Here is a 20,545-nt window from a genome sequence, read left to right on the forward strand (position 1 = left end):
TCGAACATTTCTTGCTGCATCTCCAGACACTTCCGATGCAAAATTTTCTCCCTTTCCATCTTTTGCTTCTGTCTCCTTTTATCTTCTTCAAACTTATTCATCTCCTCTTGCAGTGCAGCATCATTCTTCTCATCATTCCTGCATTCCGTGCAGCGCCATGAAACGTCGTGAATGTCGTCAGACACGCCAGCACAACCGAAATGATACCACAGCTGAAAGCGGTCGCAAAGCACAATCTCCTTTTCAACAGAATCCGGACGATCGCATCCCGCGCAACTGTATCCCATTTGCTTGGGATTAGGGTTAGGACTTGGCCGACTCATAATGAATTTTAAAGTTTGTTCGGACCAACCTAGAACACCAATTTCAACAGCAACGTTTGGTTGTTAGCAGCTTTAAATTGAAATATTTTTTATTACTTTCTATTTCTTTTCAGGTTCATCTTTTACTTACATTTATAGTTTTTCACCTAATTCTTTCTTTTCTTTATTTTCAGGTTAGCTATGGCGATGATCCTTGTTTCGTTCATGTCACTGATATGGGTGCGATATACTATGCTCTAGGGATCATTGGAACACTGCCCATCGACCATTATTTTATTCTTTCAAACAGTCTCAGCTCAAAAGAAGCAATCCGCTCAATGAAGGTTGATGAACGCTCATCTTATTTCCTAACGAGAATAAGAAAACTATTGAGTGTTTTGGTCGAAAAATTATTCAAGATTACCTTAGCATGAGTTCCCTCTCATTACTCGATTTCGGAGAATGAGAAAGCGAACTCGCTAGCTAAGGTGGGCGCTTCAGAAGGCACACTTTTTTTGCTTATAACGAATTTTTTTCAAATTCCTCGTCAGCACACACTCGTTAGTTCGCAGCGCATGTGGAGTGAAGATTAGTTCGGTCGCTGGTTACAAACGATTATTCCTAAGGTCTCGACGAGTGCTTGGTTTAAGGGATTGAATGTAGGTCGTGATTTCATTCGCGTGATATCTCGGCTTATGTCCAATCACTACAACCTAAACGCGCATCTCTATCGCATTGGACTCGCATCAAACAATCTTTGTGATTGTGGCGACGGCTACCACGACCTCGAGCATATTGTCTGGTCGTGTATCCGGTTCCATGCTGCTCGCTCTCAGCTCTCTAGAGCACTGAGAGCAAAAGGCAGACAATCGGATATCCCCGTCCGGGATATCTTAGGTAGCCGTGATCCTGATCTTTTGCTTCATCTATACCTGTTCCTCAGAAACGCAACGTTTAATGATGTTTCCTTCGTTGTGTCCTTGCTGATTAATGGTCAGTTGCATCCCAGTAGGAAGAATCCCGTGTCGGGCACACGTACAGAGCATTGGAGTCAGCATCATCACAATTACGAAAACACTTGTAAAACTAACCTCGAACCAACCGTGAGTAATCAGTTACATATTACTAACATAGTTGTAAGGCAAACATTGTCGAAATATTGAACTCCCGTTTCCACCAGGCTGACGCCATTAATAAAACAAAAATATATATTTTGGATTAACAAAATGGCGCTCGCGATTCCGGTACAGCTATAAATTTTCTGGTTTTCAATAAATGTTTCAAAATAAACGAACCCTATATTTATTTACCTTACGCTTCTACACTTCTACGACTACTACTTCTTCGTAGCTCTCAAATTCTGCGTCTCTCCACAAATCTGTTCCAATTTATTTTTTCACTCTAAACTTTCCAATTTACTTAGCAATAGCAATCCAATAAATATTCAGCCATTGCAATTTATGTTTGTTTACATATTTCTTACGCACACACTCACATTCTTCAACTGACGTTTACACCAACGTCCTTCTTATGAGGTCGGGCCCGTCGCATGACATTTATATGGTGCTCGGAGGTAGGCACACGCATAGTCAATACTATGGGCTCCGCAAATCCTTGAGGTCCAACAAACTCCCACCCCGTACAAGGTATACCATGCACAAATCCTCAATTCGACCGGTTGTTCTCTATGGGCACGACCATAGACAATACACAAGCACTTGGTGTTTTCGAACGCCGAGCGCGCAGAACAATATACGGTAGTGTACAGGAAACGTAGCATGGAGAAGAAGAATGAACCAAAACTGACGCAACTCTGTGGCGAACCCAGCATCCAGAAAATCGTCAAAAAATCAAAAAATCTAATCTCCTTCACTTGAATAATTAGACTTCTGTTATACTGCAGCTTGTAAACATAAACACTTACCTGCTACAACGAGTGCTTTATTTGTATAATACAATTGTTCCATCAGATTCAAGATGAGAATATTATTCATTTTTCTGTCAACATTGAGGGTTGTAGCCTCACGAATACCAGACAATTGAATGATACTATCACTGCGTGTTTTGAAAAATGAAACACTTCTCAAATTGGCGAATTGTTGTCGGAAGAGGTGATCATTGACAGATAAAGTTTTGATATTTTTTGTATCAATTGCTTGAAATATTTTCCTTCCCCGTTCTACGATGTTTCCGTTATTTGTGTTGAATAATGTTTGAATCATGCTTATTCCATTGATTTTTTCATTTTTTAAATTAACCGATGACGTTTTCATGTTCCTAATATTTCCATGGAACGATGCATGGTTGGGTTTTTTCTTCAACAATATATCTGAAATTATATGCATAAATACATGACACAATTGCAACGAATCTAGAATCATGGTATTACCTTTAAACAAAGTCCCGTTATGTTTAAACTCTTTCACGTTTATAGTTCTCTGTGCGATTTTTTTCTGAGGCCGATAATGCCTTTTATTTCGCACAATATGTGATTCTGGACGTTGAATAGTAATCCTGTGCATCTGAGCCTTATTTGTGTGCAGATTCCCCATTATTTTAAAATCTGATTCCATTGTATTAGCTCTATTGAGATAAATCAAATTCCTAGAACGCGCTAGCATCTCATGAATATTCTTCCTTAAGGCATTCCACTCCTGATGGATCACACTGGGGCTGTCTTTGATAAATCCATTAACAAATATTTGCTTTATGATGTTAGTGTTTTCAGCAAATAAATTTTTGGTGAACATCAAGTGACTTGGAAAGGTATTTTGACAAACACTTAGTACATTTTTCATGTGATATCTTATCAAATCAGTCCAAATTTTCCGTAAATTTACTGTGTTTTTAAAATCCATCAGACATGTTTTCAGAGCATTGAACCTGGCTGGATCACCTAGAAAATCGAATAATAAAATTAGTATTATTTTAACAAAAAATGATAAAAAATACCAACTCTATGAATACAAAAAAGAAAAGTAATTGTTAATTATTCAAACACTTAAGCGATTGAAGACGCTGAATTGTAAACTCCATTGAGCGAAGACTGTTAATAGAGAACGTTACCGAAAACGATTCAATGAATTGAGCCTTGCTCGCTCCGAAAAATTATTAATTTATTTATTTATTTACTTGGTCTCGAGTTTTAAAAACTCCACAGACTGAATCTTAGTCTAAGTTCCTTAATCTACTTTTGAACGCGTATTTAGACTGATTAAAATCAAAAACAGCACTTACATCATTGAACGATCTAACACAGTTATCAAAAGGATTGTTGTACCCATACATTGTTCTATGACGATTAACTACAAATAAATCACGCTCACGAAGTTGACGGAAAGGTGCGTACAAGTTAATATTTTGCAGAAGAGAAGGGCAGTCTATGTTTCCAATGATGAGGTCAAATACAGGGTGGGCCATTTAAAGTGGAAGGATTTGTTTTTGCAATAGCAAAGTAAAGAAGTGGAATTTAAAATTTTTTTTTTAAATTCATTTATTTTGGTCCAAGGAGATTTGTTCTAACTACTTTTTGATTATGATATCTCGTAAATGACCGTCTCTGGCCTTGACCGCAAAATGTGCCCTTTTTTCGGCATTTTCCATCACTTTGCCCAATGTTTCGGCCGATATGGCAGCACTTTCTTGTCGGATATTGTCTTTCAGCGCAGCCAGGGTCCTTGGTTTACCAGTGTATACCTTGGATTTTAAATATCCCCATAAAAAAAAGTCAGGAGGCGTCAAATCAGGTGATCTCGGTGGCCAGTCATAATCGCCGTTTTTCGATATTAATCTTCCGGGGAACATTTCGCGCAATAATTTGGTCGTGGCAGCCGCTGTATGGCATACATGCGCCGTCCTGTTGGAACCAGTAATTGTCCAATTCATTTTCACGAACAAATGGCAATAAAAAGATGCCTAACTCTTGCGAACGATGGCGACCTGATGTCGATGGAGTCTCTGCAACACTGGCTCGAACGGCATCAATATTCTCGTCGAAACGTCTTGGTCGTTGTCTGGACAGATGACTGGCATTACCAACACTACCAGACGATATAAATTTGGCATATAATCGACGTATAGTGTTGTCTCCAGGCGATGTTTTAACTTTATTTTTATTTTTCCACGCACGTTTAGTTAACACAATTGAGAAGTTATTTTGAATGTACAGCTGAACAATTTCAGCGCGTTGTTTAGGTGTGTATTGTTCCATGGTTAAAATTGTACTGAAATGACGCTTCCAACGCGGTATGACATTTGTTAATCTGACATCTCTGTCAAAAGTTATGGGGTTGCCAGATGCTTCCACTTTAAATGGCCCACCCTGTATAAACAGTCTCTGAAGGTTGCTGCGTCTATCGGCTAGAGTTTCAAGATGAATGAGTCTACAGCGACTTCGATAGTCCGGCAGATTTGCTGGATCATTTCACGGAAGTTGTCGAAGAGCATACCGTATGAAGTTGCGTTGAACCCTTTCCATCCGAATACTCTGGATTGCATGATAAGGTGACCATAGGAGAGCAGCATACTCCATGATGCTGCGGAAAATCGAACAGTATAGTGCCTTTAGAGCGTATGCATCGGTGAAGCCACTTGCATTGCGTCGGATAAATCCAAGGGCGTCAAAGGCCTTTGCGGTTGTCGCGCTTACATGTTCGTTGAACCGGGTTTGCTATCAACAGTGATCCCTAGATCACGGATAGTTTCTACACGCTCCAGAACCTCTGAATGGATGGAATATTGAAAATCTAATCGGGATTGTCGGCGGGAAAACGAAATAAATTTGCACGTTTTGGCGTTAAGCTCCATCCCGTTCTCAGTACACCACAGAGATAACTCGTCCACATCAGCTTGAAGTGCGCAGCATTCTAGATGAGATGATATCACTTTGTAGATCTTTAGGTCGTCGGCGTACATCAGCAAACTCGATTTCAACCGGAAGCAGAGATCATTAATAAACAAAATGAATATCAGCGGTCCAAGAACGCTGCCTTGAGGAACGCCTGACGTGATGGAGAAAACGCGTGAGTGAAATCCGTTCAGTTTGACAAACGCTCTCCGGTCAGATAGACACGAGCGTAGCCATTCGGTGATCCAATCAGGGAAGCCAAGATATTTAAATTTGACAATTGCCAAGTCCAGTCGAACGCCTTAGAGAAGTCAAAGTATATCGCATCAATCTGGTGTCGTTTCTCAATTTTCGAATACAGGAAACTCACGTAGGACATCAGGTTGGTAGTAGAGGATTGCTTCTTTACGAAACCATGCTGGAGCTCCGATATCAATGGTCGGGAAGCGGCATACAGAGCATCGTGAACCAAATGATCGAACACTTTTGACAGAGAACATAAAATCGAGACACCTTTGTAATTCTCAATTGCATGATTGTTGCCAGCTTTAAAGATCGGAGTTATCGAGGCCAGCTTCCAGGCATCCGGAAATACGCCTTCACTGAGTGACCTGTTAAAAACTATCGTCAGTGGCATCAGCAGTGAATCGGCACATTCTCTTAAAAACAGTGGCGGTATATTGTCCGTGCCGGGCCCTTTCGATACTTCCAACTTACTCAGGGCTACAGATATTTCGTTTTGGCTCAAAACTGGAAGAGGACAACTCAGATTTTACGCAGGGCAGGTTCTTACACTATCAGGGGAGAATTTTGGCGATGCTGTGCTATAAACATTCTCGAAGCATTCAGCAAAACTGTCTGCTTACTCGTGAGGTGAAGAGATAGGCGAGTTCATAAATGTCATTTCGACAGGAATTCGATTAGGTTGCTTGCGACTACGTATAAACGACCAAAAGGATGACGGATTTTGTCTCGCACTCTGCTGCAAATATTCGATATTGGTGATTTGTGTACTGTGTTTCTAAAGACTGCAAGTACGGTTTTCGGCAGTTCTAGCTTTAAAATATTTCTTGCGTGCTTTACGAACGATGTTTCGGAGATGTTGTAACTCAGGTGTCCACCAGGGTTGTCGGAAGCAATAATTTCGACATCTTCTACGCGGAACACATCGCTCCAGAATGTTGTACAACTTCTCATAAAATATACGTACCGTTTCATTCGTGTCCTTTCCGCGGAATATCTCAGCTCAATCGATGTCCATGATCGCGTTATTCAACTCATAAAAATTGCATCGTCGGAAATCAAAACTATCGACACTATTTGACTCACTGTCGAACTGCAGATACGAATCGTTCACGTCAATTCGAAGAACGAACGGATTATGATGGCGGTCGATTTTGAGAAGAGCAGCAGGAGGTTCAATTAGCTCGACATCATTTGGTATAATCACGAAAGCCAAATCATGCGAACGACTATTTAAGTTGAGCAGACTGTTGACTTGATGTAACTCTGAAGCAACCATCGATTCGACCAGAGCGATTTCCTGTTCAGTAGATGCGTTGGACGGAAGCAAACTATTAACGTCCTTGTCGTAAGACCATGACAGCTGCGGCAGATTATAATCTCCAACTATTACGAATTTATCGGACTCCAAAGCGCGTTCACGGATCTGGTGTACTGCTGCAGAGTGCGTAGAAAACAACGTCGGTGGTGAGTTCGGTCGGAGGTAAATTCCACACACATAGATCGCCGAGTTACATGACTTGATGCGCACAGCTATTTGTTCGATATTCTCGCAGTCAACCAACTCAGCTGAATGGCATTCGAGACTGGCCTTAACGGCGATCAAAACACCTCCTCCACGTTGAAGATTGCTGGAAGCAGCACTGCGGTCACAGAGGAATAACGAGTAATTAGCAGCAAATTCGAAACTAGCGATATCAGAGCTAAGCCACGTCTCAGTTAGTACTACAACGTCGTATTCGCAGGTGGAGAGTTTCAAAAAGAGCTCGTGAGTTTTGGTACGTATACCCCTCACATTTTGGTAGTACACTGTCAAATATTGCGGGTCGGTTTTGCGCGGTCTTATGTGATGACTGGACAACATATGAGTAGTTTTACCTGATGTTATTGGACGCGATCCAAAGAGGGAGTCGTTTCTGCGTTGCTCGCAATGTTCGAGATGTCGGGCTCTGTCACTGGACCGGCAGGGATGGCAGGCTTCCAAAAAACCTTTGTTTTTTTTTTATCCAAAATATATATTTTATTAAGGCTCATATGGCGTCAGCCTAACGGGGCCGTGAATTCAATATTTTGACAATGTTTGCTTAGACTATGTTAGTAATATGTAACCGATTACTCGCGGTTGACTCGAGGTTAGTATTACATGTGTTCTCATAATTGGTATGTCGCAGTCTTCGATGCTCTGTACGTGTGCCCGACACGGGATACTTCCTATTGGGATGCAGCTGACCATTAATCAGCAACGCCCCCCTAGTCTGTAACCCATATCTAGCGTGGTGCGTCTTTCTCGACTCGAGGAATCCAGGATAGAATGGTCACTAGCCGGCGCAATCATCAGCTCGTGTAGAGTTGTCATGAGCGGTACAACCTTTGGCTCTTGTTGAATGATCAGTGGACTGCACAACCTTCGGCTCGTGCATCTGTAAAGAGTGTGTGTATGTATTGCCGCGACTAAGTAAAAGTTTATCGATCGGATAGGAGGGATATGAAACGGGGACACAACGAAGGAAACATCATTAAACGTTGACATCGGCGTTTCTGAGGAACAGGTATAGATGAAGCAGAAGATCAGGATCCCGGCTACCTAAGATAGCCCGGACGGGGATATCCGATTGTCGGTCGGTCGGTCGATTGTCGATATCCAGTACCTTTGTTGGTACGTCCCTATTTTCGAACTCTCAAAACGATATTTGGCTAGGCCAAGTGGAATCCAGCATTGCTTTTTGCTTCAGCTGCATAGGCATCCCCACTTTGAATGATACGTAATTCAAATACCGCACATCCTTGCCTCTTGGAACTAGCTTCACTACTTTCAAATCACTGGATCCAAGTCTTTGTCGTACTAGTTCGGTTACGCAGTCATCAGGAGTTTCAGCGGATATGTTCGACAGATACAGCCAAAACATGTTGGCCTCTCTTGTAGTATTGGCAGACACAGACTGCCCTGAACAATCTGTACCACGACGTAGTTGCGATGATCGTTTGGGAGACTGCTCATGTTTTCATTCGTTCTCAAGTTTTCTCTTAGAGGATCCAAAAAAGAAAATGTTTGGAATAGGAAGTGGTGTTTTCGGTACCGCTTGGGTGAGCTCTTTGAAATTTGTGCGGATTTCCTGCCTTATTTCATCCAAAACACTGCAACGAATCTCATTTTTCAGTTCCTCAAAATTCTGATTCATTGCGGCATTTGTTGACACCATGGCGTTCTTGAAACATGCATTAACCATTATTTTACTGCAGGCATTGCACATCCAGAACAAATACATGATACCAGATACTTTGGCGCATGTGGTACTATCCATTTTCAAGCACCAAGCAACAAAATTGAGCCGAGCAGAAACCGCCACATTTAACAAAATCCCGCTCGATGAGCTCGATTGCACAACTCTCGCAAACACCCAGCATGATGAAAATATATTACAGTGTAGATGCTATGAGTAATGCCCTCACTGATACACAGATGGCGCCACAAGCTGTATTGATGACGGGAATGTGACGATTTGCCGGTTTAAGTGCGATTCACATACAACATACACGTCACGTTCACGTCCCGTCACGTCACGATACGTCAATGATTCTACCATGCAATTCTCATGAAAACATTCACATACACCAGCAACGTAACGACCCGTCAGCATACGTTCAACGAAAACGACCGGCAGGGTTTGTAGAAAAGAATAATTGACGGAGACGGACGGCTCGTTTGGTTTTTGTCTGGGCTTTGTGTCTCGGCTTTTGTTTTGATTTGGTTGTACAGTAATTTACATCTACATCGACATTAGGCTAATTGAACAGATCTGTGATGCAACACGTTTAATTAGACATTTTTACCTCTAGTTGGACATTTTTGTAAACATTGAGTTCGAGACCCAAATTATGGCCCCACATTGTCGCAAATGTCCAATTACTGGTCAAAACCGACTCCAATGCGACACTGAGTGGTGCCTCAGCATATCGCTTTATAAGCAACTTACTGTACTTTTCATGCCAACATATCTCTTAGCTCCAAATTTCGGAGTGAAAATCATTCGCGACTAGTTGAAAGAATTATTCTATTTATTATTATTGTTGCATGAGGGTCGGACTACGGGGTTTAAGCATTTAAATAATTGTATTCAATGATTCTCATTGAATTTTTCAAAATTTAGAACTGATTCTAGGCATGCTGATTTGAAAGAGGACATTGCAATTTAAAATTGTTGTAGGTGGCGACACCATGAATAAAATTAAATAAATCATTCGTTTGGCATTTGACGGGACGTTGCTGGTGGAAGCATTGACTGCATGTGTGAAGTGGTGGAGACGTTGACGGAACGTAGACGTTCTTCTCCGTAACGTGCTATGTGAATCGCACATTAAGTGCAGCGTACTAATACCAGGGACAGACATACAGCTGTACTAGCGTTGTACGTGTACAGCGTTGTACAGGCACCATCGTAGCATGACAGACATACTTTGGTTGTACATTGCACCACGGCAGTGGAACTTCATACAAATCACTCGTCGAAAAAAGTCTCCTTTTTCACCGCTTGTTTACATCGACGAATATATTTTTGACGTAGGACTACGTCTTTCATTTCTATATCGGGGTGTAAAATCAAAGTTTCGAAAACGAAAGCGTTAAACCGGAGACCGAGATTTTGAGCGTTAATAGCTCCTAAACAACTGAACGAAATGGTATGATAAACACTTCATTCGAAAGATAAAATGTCTACGCGTTATAAACTTGTTACTTTTTCATCTCATTTCATTTCATATCATGAAAGCGCTGATGAACGGTGTTACCAAGAGCCTGTTTGTACACCTTAGGCCAGAAGGGAATCCATCAGGAGGAGAGTGATGCCACGGTTCCGCTTGAAACATCGGAGCAGCCGCCACACACACATACACGCGCGGAACCCTCGTTGCTATCTTCATTGCTGAAAAATAATCTACCAGTACCAGATTGAAAAATATATTCATGCGAAAGAATTTATTTTAATGTTTTCTATCCATACAACACTGCAACCAAATACATTTGGTTTTGTGATTTTTCAATCAATCGCAATTGACAGGAAAGCTTCTATTATTTTTCCCCATCAGTAGATAATTTTCGTATCCAATATTGGATGCATAACATGAAAAACGGAAAAATTTTCACATCGTCAAAATCATGTAATTTTCGAGTAATTATTTGCTTCCTACTCATATAATGCTGCGACCAAATACATTTCGTTTTGGGGTTTTCAATGAAGTGCAATCAAAGTAAGACCATCGGCAATTTATTAGAGGTGCAATGAATCTTGAGGAATTCTCGCTCTACGCGCACTGGCAAACGATGTTTACTCAACAATTTCTCAAATGAGAAATGTGTGTTGTGAGAAAGGATTAGCGAACGCAAAAACGACAAACGGGAGAAAGAGATGTTTGGAGGTTGAAGAAAATTGGCAGAAAACATCTTCATTTTATCTTTCGAATAATGTGATTCATACCACTTCGTTTTGCCAGAAAAAGATTATGATTACTCAAAGGAGGAATCGAGTCCTCCGAGGAAATTACCCAGCGCAAATTAGAGTCGACTATCGATTGCGGCATTCGTACACAAATAATTTTATAATGCAGTTTCATCAAAGTGATTTCTTCGATATGGGGAAATATTCACTACATAATGTCATGTATTTCATATTCTTCATTATCAAATCCATATCCATGGCTCCTATCGGTATCGAATTATCATTGACACCACGATTTTCGCTAAATGCTCATTTCAGTTCGGCCTGCAAAAAACTTTTCTGAACTCTTATCCATCAAATTTGGAGCTCTGAAAAGAGCCGTTGATTATATGCTAAGCTAATATAGCACGCTCTCCACGGATACGATGGGCCAGTTGGATGTTGTTGGGCATGATGTGACGCGTTTTGCATGGATAGCACACAAATTGGTATCTTCGAATAGGCCTCCTGCAGTGTCATAACCGCGGAGCTTTGGAAGCGCATGTCGGTTTTGAAGTCCTGAGCAATCCACGAATCAAATGCTGCAAAGGTAGATTGCGGATCAGCAATTCGGTCGACTTCTGATAGCGACGAATTTCACGCAAAGTTCCCGGTCGATAGCGATGTGGTCACACTTCCCGCAGCTGCTGCATTTATCCGAGCTGCTTTCGTGGTCCTTTACCACCGAAAGACTAACGAGCTGTCAGCTTGGTCTCGATGAAACGAGTCCTCACGGTGCGAGAGTAGAGTAAGAAATGAACGAAAGCAAAGGAAGCATCATATCATAAACCATAAAAGTATAAAATGTATTAGCTATTATTAAGCTATTGAAACTTGCTTGCTACTCATATAATGCTGTGACCAACTTTTTTTTTTCACTTAGACTCTTTTTATTTCTTTATTTGGTTTACATTATAGTATAATTGTTGTTTGAACTTTTCTTTCTGAGTTCCTTGAAGCTACTCGTTTCTTTTCAGGTGAGATTAGCTCAAAGCTGGAAGGTTTATTTTAATATTGAGTACAAAATTCAGGTTATATCAATAAATTACTCACAATTAGTCTCATTCATAGATCATACATTCTCTATCAGTTTCCAAATTAAATATAAATTTTAGTTGATTTTGTCTGAAATCAGCTGTAAGTTTAGTATGTCTAATAATCAGGAAATATAATTTAATTCACCTCAAAGATTCGAATTCACGCTTTTCATCAAATGTTAACAATTCTATTTTTTGATTTCTTGCTCTTATCTATTGACAATTCTCCCATACGTTATCTACGTCTACCTATTCTGCCGTATTTACTTTATGGCTGTACAAGGGGTCTTTGAGCGGAATGTTTCACCGCAACATCCTCCCCCTCGTGACGCTCGGAGCATGATTCGTCACCATCTCTGCCAATCTCTTCTTCGACTGCATCGCCTTCATGGCCTCCTGCCTCAACACCATCTTCTCCACGAACATCGAGAACTGCGAGTTTACAGACGGGCCTCTGCATGATTCCGCCAGATGTCTCCACGTCTGCTCGCCGTACCACTCCATCTTTCCCTGGATATGTGCGGATTACACGACCTCGGATCCACTGATTGCGAACTCTTTCGTCTACTATCAAAACCAGTGCATTCTCTTTGACCGCTGGGACGTCTTGGAACCATTTAGTCCTCCGCGAGATTACTGGCAAATATTCCATTATCCATCGACGCCAGAACTGGTCCAGCATATGTTGAATCATGTTCCAGCTCTCTCCCACGGCTTTCTTGGCATCCACAGGATCTTTCACCAGTTGTCGGACTCCGCTAGAGTTGAGTAGCAGAAAATGATTCGGTGTCAGCGACTCTTTTTCTCTATTATCCAGCGGTATATATAATGCGGATATGTTAATGGCCGTGAGTTGACCATATGTTCTGCTTCACTCAACAATGTCATGAATGACTCGTCGTCCAATTTCCGTAACGTAGGCATTTCTCCTAGCGCTGTTTTCACTGATCGTACCATACGTTCCCAATATCCTCCCATGTGGGGAGCAGCAGGGGGATTGAACCGCCATTTGGTGTTCGCACCAGTGAAGGTGCTACTCATCGTGATGCTGATTTCCCGTATCTGGCTTTCTAGCTCTCTGCTTGCGCCAACAAAATTCGTTCCGTTGTCCGTATATATTTCTTGCGGCGCTCCTCTGCGAGCGATAAACCGCCGTATAGCCTTCTTGCACGAATCCGTTGTCAAACTGTAGACTAGCTCCAGATGTATTGCGCGAACTGTCAGGCAAGTAAAGACCGCAACCCAGCGCTTGACTGAGGCTCGTCCGACCGTTACGAAGTAGGGGCCAAAATAGTCGATTCCTACAAACGTGAACGGTCGTAGGAACGGCGTTAAACGGCATAATAAATGTGGACCCATTTTTGGCGATTCTGGTTTGGTTTTATACACACGGCACCATTGGCACCGATATTCTGCAGCTCGTACTTGAGTTCTGAGCTGAAGAATGCGGAATCTCTGCCGAACTTCGTTGACAATGGTTTCGTTATTGCCGTGACGAAATTTGCGGTGGTACCAATCTAGCAATAAATTGGTTACCGGATGTTTGCGCGGCAGAATTATAGGGTATCTTGTGTCGTATGTCAAGTAGTCTGCAGTCGAGATGCGGCTGTCCATCCGAAGAATTCCGTATTCATCGAATATAGGAGACAGAGTAGCTATCGAACTGCTTCTCTCTAGTGCCTTCTGCTTTTCTGGTCTCACGCGTGCATTTTGATTCAGTGTGGCTATTTCGTCCGGATAGCTCTCTGATTGTGCTAGTCGCCACAGGCTTCGTTCTGCTCTTAGCAACTCTTCACTGGTGACATTAACCTCACCATTCTTCGGCTGTTTTTCGATACGTTGCAACAGTTTTCCAACGAATCGGTACACATACGCCATGCTCCGCAACAACCGCTCATATTTCGAGAATCGTGACACGTCTACTAACGGCACTGATATGAAGTGACTGCAGACATATGCCGCACGCAGCTTTTCTTCGGCTCTACTCGCCGTCGTGACTTTCTTCGTCGGCCAATCATTCTCCTCCTGGTATAGAAAGGCGGGTCCACGCATCCATCTGCTGTCAGGTTTGCAGTTCGGACCTTTACCCCACTTCGTAGTTTTTGACAGAGATAGAATTTCGTTGACTCTGAATGCTACGTATTGTCGATATCGTCGAGTATCCGACGTGATCCACGAGATTACGGTGCTGGAGTCGCTCCAGAAGTACGTACTTTTGACCCGTACCGAATGACCATCCTCGATCGTTTTGCGCAAGCGAGCTCCGATCACCGCTGCTTGCAACTCCAACCGAGGAACTGACGTCAACTGTAGTGGAGCTACCTTCGTCTTGGAGGAAACCAGCGCGCATCGTATTTGTCCTTGATCTCGAACACGGAAGTACGCTGCTGCAGAGTAAGCTTGTTCACTGCCGTCCACAAATATGTGGAGCTCCAAATCGTCGTAACAGGCAGGATCATACCCCGGGAAGTAGCACCGGGTAATCCGAACATTATCGAGTTCTTTTAGAACTTGCAGCCACTGCTTCCAACGTACGAACAGGTACTCGGGTATGCGATCGTCCCAGTCCAGCCTGGCTCTCCAAACGTCCTGAAGAAGGATCTTACCCTGGATCACTAGTGAGCCTATCAACCCCAGGGGATCGTAGATTTTCATGACGAAGCTCAGCATCGTCCTTTTCGTTGGCACGAAGTTGCTGCCTACTAGCGATTTCAGCTCATCTTGCGCATTAATCGTAAAGAAGAAAAAATCTTCACTAGTAACCCAGGATGAACCTAGAACACGTTCCAAACCACCATGACTATTCATCGATAGGTCCTTCACTGCAGCCGGGCTCACTTCTCCGACAGCTTTTAGAACCGAGAATCGGTTTGAAACCCAGTTGCGAATATGGAAGCCTGCTTTCCGGTGAACTTCCGCCACTTCCAGAGCCAGTTCAATCGCCTCTTCCTCTGTATCGACACTGTCCAAGTAATCGTCGACGTAGTGTTTCTTCTTGATTGCCGCCGCTGCTTTTGGATACTCTACTTCATGTTCTGCTGCATTCAGGTTCTTGACGTACTGGGCCTGCGCTGGAGAACAGGAAGCCCCGAAGATTGCCACATCAGAGACCATCGTAACAATAGGTTCAGCCGGCGAGTTACAGAAGAGAAATAAAAGCGCACTCCGGTCCTCGAATCTAATTCTTAGCTGCAGGAACATTTCCTGGACATCACCAGAAAAAGCCACTTCACGTTCACGGAACTTGTACATAACAGAAAGTTGAGGAGTCAGCAAATCAGGGCCTTTCAGCAAAACCGAGTTTAATGAGATCCCATCAACCTTAGCAGCTGCGTCCCAAATCACCCTTATTTTTCCAGGGATATTGGGATTTACGACTACTCCAAGAGGAAGGTACCATATACGGTTTGGATCGAAAGCAGCCATTTCCGATTCTGTTACGGCGATATAGCCTTTGGCCACAAACTCTGCGATTTGTTTTCGTACGCCTTCGTAAAGAGCTGGATCCTTCTCAAGACGCTTCTCGAGACATTTCAGTCGACGTTCAGCCATTGACCTGCTATCTGGGAAAACGATTGAGTCTTGTTTCCACAGGAGCCCAGTCTCGAACCTTCCGCTTGGCGTCCTCACCGTCGTTTCTTTGAGAATCCGACGAGCTCTCTGATCATCACTTCCTTCCAAATTTGGTGCTACCGAAACTCCTAAGCTTTCTACAGAGAAGAATTCACGCACGTAGTCGTGCAGATCAACCTCCGCTACTTCTGCGCACATGTGCATCTGCCGATGTTGGAATTGAATATCTCCCCCTCGTAGGCTTCCGCAGATTACCCATCCGACACGAGTTTTTGTAGCGATGGGCTCTTGTTCCTCTCCTTCACGAAGCTTCGATGCTGCTAAGAGATGAGAGTTGTTTAACCCGATTAGCAGTCCGGGTGTGGCCCTTTGGAAACTTTTGACTGGTAGGTGCCGGAGATGCTTGAACTGCTCTTTCATTTTATCGAAATCCATCGATTGCTCCGGTAACCCCAAGTTTTCGACTGTGTATACCTCCGTGACGTTGTACCGCTTTCTGGAACCAAGTCCCGAAATTTCTAGTTTTGGTAATTGTGTGCTTACAATCTTTTTGTTGATCCCGCTGGTCCACTGAATACACAAGGACTGTGGCTTTCCTCCAGTTCCAAGTTTGTCTGCTATTCCCTCCTCTATCAAGGTAACCGATGATCCATCATCCAAAAAGGCGTAGGTATTAACGGAACCATTTTTACCGTACAACGTTACCGGCAATATTTTGAATAAAGTTTTGGACACAGGCTGTCTGTGAATGGTGACGGTAGCGTTGGTGGTTGCCCGGGATTGTTCGGGGGCAGGCTCATAATGTAGAAGTTTGTGATGTCGTTTCTGACATCCGTTGATGCCGCAAGCTTCACCTTCACATGGCCATCGAATATGTGACACGAGACATCTGCGACACAGCTTGTTCTCTTTCACCACCTTCCAGCGCTCGTCCAATGATAGTTTCTTGAACGATGGACAGCTAGCAACGATATGATCTCCAGCTTTACACGCTGAACAGCGTTTATCTCCATCGCCTTCTTTTCCCCTGCTGTTCGACGGTAACTCCTTACGTAAACCTTTCGGTTGATTACTGGATACTCCATTACTTTTCCGGTCGTATGCAGCATGCGCGTTGATGTACGCCTTTCCCTTCTGTTTCGGTTTCTCGTCTTTCGGACACCTTGCTGTCATACATAGGTTAGTGACACCACTGGTAGCGGATGTCACTTTAGCCATGTACTCTCCGAAGGCGTTCAAGTCAACGTTCGGTATATGCTCTTGATAGAGTGCCCAGCTAAATTTAATGGCTGCTGGCAGCTTATCGACGAGCTCCTGCAGCAAGATGGGGTTTGATAGATGATTTTCCATTCCGACTGCCTTTAGATGCCCGCATAAATTTTGAACGACTAATCCAAACTGAACTAATGTTTCGAGTCTCTCCGCCTTCGGCGCTGGAGTCGCACGAACTTTGCTCACCATGTTGTGGACAATTTGCTCTGGCCTTCCATACAAAGTTTGTAGCGTGGAAATAATTTGTGGAACCGTCGAAGGGTGAAGAAGAAAACTACTGACCGATTCCTTTGCCGTGCCTTTGAGAGAACGTTGCAATCGCAGCAGATTTTCAGAATCTGAATAGCCGCAAGCTTCACTGGAGTGCTTGTAGCTACTAATAAAGAGTGGCCAGTCTATTGGATCCCCGGAGAAAACGGGGAGTTCTTTCGGAATAACCTGCCTGGCAGCCAATTGTTGCTGCGTTGGACCGTACAGTACTGGTGGGAACTGAACCGGTGGAAGGAATCCTGGAGGGTGATACTGATTGATTTGCGGTTGACCCTGCGGACCTACTTGATACGAACTTAATGGATTGAACTGAGGCTGACCTTGCTGCCCTACGAAATTGAGTGGTAGCTGATTCTGTGACCCTACATGAGTGTTGCCTAACGAGTTGTATTGCAACTGATTCTGTGTTTCTAATTCCGGGGGTACAGGGAACAAATGAGGGGTGTTCACCCTGTTGATCGAACCACCAACGTTGTGACAGGGTGTTGGAAACGAAACGTGTTTATTTATTTCATCAAACCCTACCTGAGGAGCACGATTCGTGCTCACGTGTGGAATCGACTGATTCGAAACCACTGGTGAAACTTGTTGCGGCTCTGTCGCTTGATGTGAACAGGTCTGTTCCCGTTGACGTTGAAGTGTTTCCTGGCATTTGGACACTTCTAACTCCAATGACCGAATTCGCTGACGCTCATGCTGCTCGTGACGCTTCAGTTCGATTTCATGCAGACGTTGTAACTCAAGACACTGTAGCTTCCTCCGCTCATTGGTTTCCTGTCTCCATGCGTCGTATGGAGGAGGATTCGGAAGCTTTGGAAGGATCTTCGGGATTGCCCCAGTATTGGACCCACTTTTCAACGGAGCGGAATTAGAATCCTCCAGTAGGCGCCTATACGGTTCCATGTTAACTAGCAATAGTTTTGAAGAAATCAGCTTGTTTGGTGAAGTGGGATGTTGATTATTCTCGGAATCTAATTCATTCTCCACACCTTCTCCGATGATTACGCTGGTACGAGGAACGGAAACATCATCTCCGATATACCGCTGGTCATCAATGGAGTTGACGTTCCGGTTGGTTTCGTTCCCGTTTGTGCGATGCTACGAGAGCCAACTTCATTCGCTTCCACATCGACTTGGTCCCCTGTAGCCGGCTTAACATGCTCCTGAACCCATGCTTCCACCTTCTGGATACTATTACGGCTACTGTGTTTACTTCCTGCATACGATCTTTCCTCGTCATGCTGCCGTAGAAGCTCGTGTTTACGAGCGATATACTCCTTTTCTCGATCCATCTTGTCCTTCATCGCTTTATCGACCAACAGCTTCTCCATCCGTAGTCGTTCTTCCTGTACTTTCTCCTGTGCCCGCTTTTCCTCCTCCAATTGTTCTAGCTCTCGGGCTATCTGAGCTCGCCGTAAGCTAGAAACACTGGACCGTCCAGTAACAGAACTCGCAGGTGGGGAAGGCAACTTAGTGGAACATTGCACACAGGAAAAATCATTCACGCGAACTCAATTTGTGTTGACCTTTGTGCACGAGAAATGGAACCAACGCTTACAGCGCCGGCATTGGACCGCTTACAGCGGCACGAAGCTATCATCCGCTGTCGTGTCCGGATCATCCATCGTCGCACAAGCGCAGTCGCCAGATTGATTGCGATTTCCAGCAGCTTCTTGAGTAGCCCTGGTTTTAGAGCGGGTCTGGCGGACAAATGAACGGTTCATTCTGACGATAATTCTTTGAGAATGTTGTTTGAACTTTTCTTTCTGAGTTCCTTGAAGCTACTCGTTTCTTTTCAGGTGAGATTAGCTCAAAGCTGGAAGGTTTATTTTAATATTGAGTACAAAATTCAGGTTATATCAATAAATTACTCACAATTAGTCTCATTCATAGATCATACATTCTCTATCAGTTTCCAAATTAAATATAAATTTTAGTTGATTTTGTCTGAAATCAGCTGTAAGTTTAGTATGTCTAATAATCAGGAAATATAATTTAATTCACCTCAAAGATTCGAATTCACGCTTTTCATCAAATGATAACAATTCTATTTTTTGATTTCTTGCTCTTATCTATTGACAATTCTCCCATACGTTATCTACGTCTACCTATTCTGCCGTATTTACTTTATGGCTGTACAAGCGGTCTTTGAGCGGAATGTTTCACCGCAACAATAATACTACATTTCAAGTGATTCAACCTAGGGTTCTACATCTTTAAGTTGGGTGCTGTGACCAAAAACAGAAAGTGGGTTATATCTATGGTATAACCGCAATGGTGACGTAGGACTATCGTTGATTCAGTGATCATTTGTTTGAAGTTGAATCTGAATCCATTCTGAATGAATGAATAAATGAATATTTGGGGGACTTCGAAAACGAGAGCGTTACGTTGGAGGTACAAGGTTTTATGCATCCAATATTGGATACGAAAATATCCTACTGATGGGGAAGAATAATCTTCAGAAGCTATCCTGTTAATTGCGATTGATTGAAAAATCACAAAACCAAATGTATTTGATCACAGTGTTACATGGATAGAAAACATTCAAATAAACTCTTTCACATGAATGTATTTTTAAATTCCTAGAGGAACTGGCAGATTATTTTCAGTAACGATTAGATTTTTCCACATTTTCCTCGATACTGGAAGCCCACCAGTGGTTAATGCTAATTCGATAACCACCTGTTAATAGCACTTGATTGAAAAATATTTGGTCACAGTGTTACATGGATAGAAAACATTCGAATAAACTCTTTCACATGAATGTAATTTTAAATTCCCAGAGGAACTGGCAGATTATTTTCCGGATCTTTCTCGATGCTGAATGGCATCCAAACGGAAAGAATTCCGTGCGTGTATGTATGTGTGTAGCGGCTGCTTCGATGATCACCTTCTCTTCTCCTGAAGGATCGGCTTCTCTGTGCTCCCTCACAGTTTCAAACAAACTGCTTGCGTTTCAGGGCAGATCTCGATCCTTCGCCGTCCAGCATCCTCAGCAACGATGTTGTCTTGTCGATGTTCTCACGAAAAATGAATGCGTCTCACCACCAGAATATCGCTTAAGTATGATTTTTGTGCGTGATTGAATCGAGAGAAGGCGTGGTTTACGATGACAATTTGGAAGGCAAACTAGAGGGGAAAGAATTCTCTGAGCTCGGAACTTTCGGCGACTGAGCAATAATCGATTGCGGGCGCATACAGTATTGGATACGGAAATATCCTACTGATGGGGAAGAATAATCTTCAGAAGCTATCCTGTTAATTGCGATTGATTGAAAAATCACAAAACCAAATGTATTTGGTCACAGTGTTACATGGATAGAAAACATTAAAATAAACTCTTTCACATGAATGTATTTTTAAATTCCCAGAGGAACTGGCAGATTATTTTCAGTAACGATTAGATATTTCCACATTTTCCTCGATACTGGAAGCCCACCAGTGGTTAATGCTAACTCGATAACCATCTGTTAATAGCACTTGATTGAAAAATATTTGGTCACAGTGTTACATGGATAGAAAACATCA

At 42.9% G+C, this 20,545-nt stretch overlaps 1 protein-coding gene across 4 annotated transcripts in view; it reads right to left on the reverse strand.

The window, feature by feature from the left end:
* The window catches only part of LOC129763041 (uncharacterized), a 568,624-nt gene that overhangs the window by 380,122 nt on the left and 167,957 nt on the right, over window positions 1–20,545 (reverse strand). For all 4 annotated transcript variants that reach the window (XM_055761763.1, XM_055761766.1, XM_055761764.1 and 1 more), the window contains exons 7-8: window positions 2,692–3,198; window positions 2,227–2,631 (exon numbers count right to left, since the gene is read on the reverse strand). In XM_055761763.1, the coding sequence (XP_055617738.1) occupies window positions 2,227–2,631; window positions 2,692–3,198 (912 nt within the window). The remainder of the gene's footprint in view (window positions 1–2,226; window positions 2,632–2,691; window positions 3,199–20,545) is intronic.

Source organism: Toxorhynchites rutilus, chromosome 1, assembly GCF_029784135.1.
Source record: "Toxorhynchites rutilus septentrionalis strain SRP chromosome 1, ASM2978413v1, whole genome shotgun sequence".
Classification (NCBI taxonomy): Eukaryota; Metazoa; Arthropoda; class Insecta; order Diptera; family Culicidae; genus Toxorhynchites; species Toxorhynchites rutilus.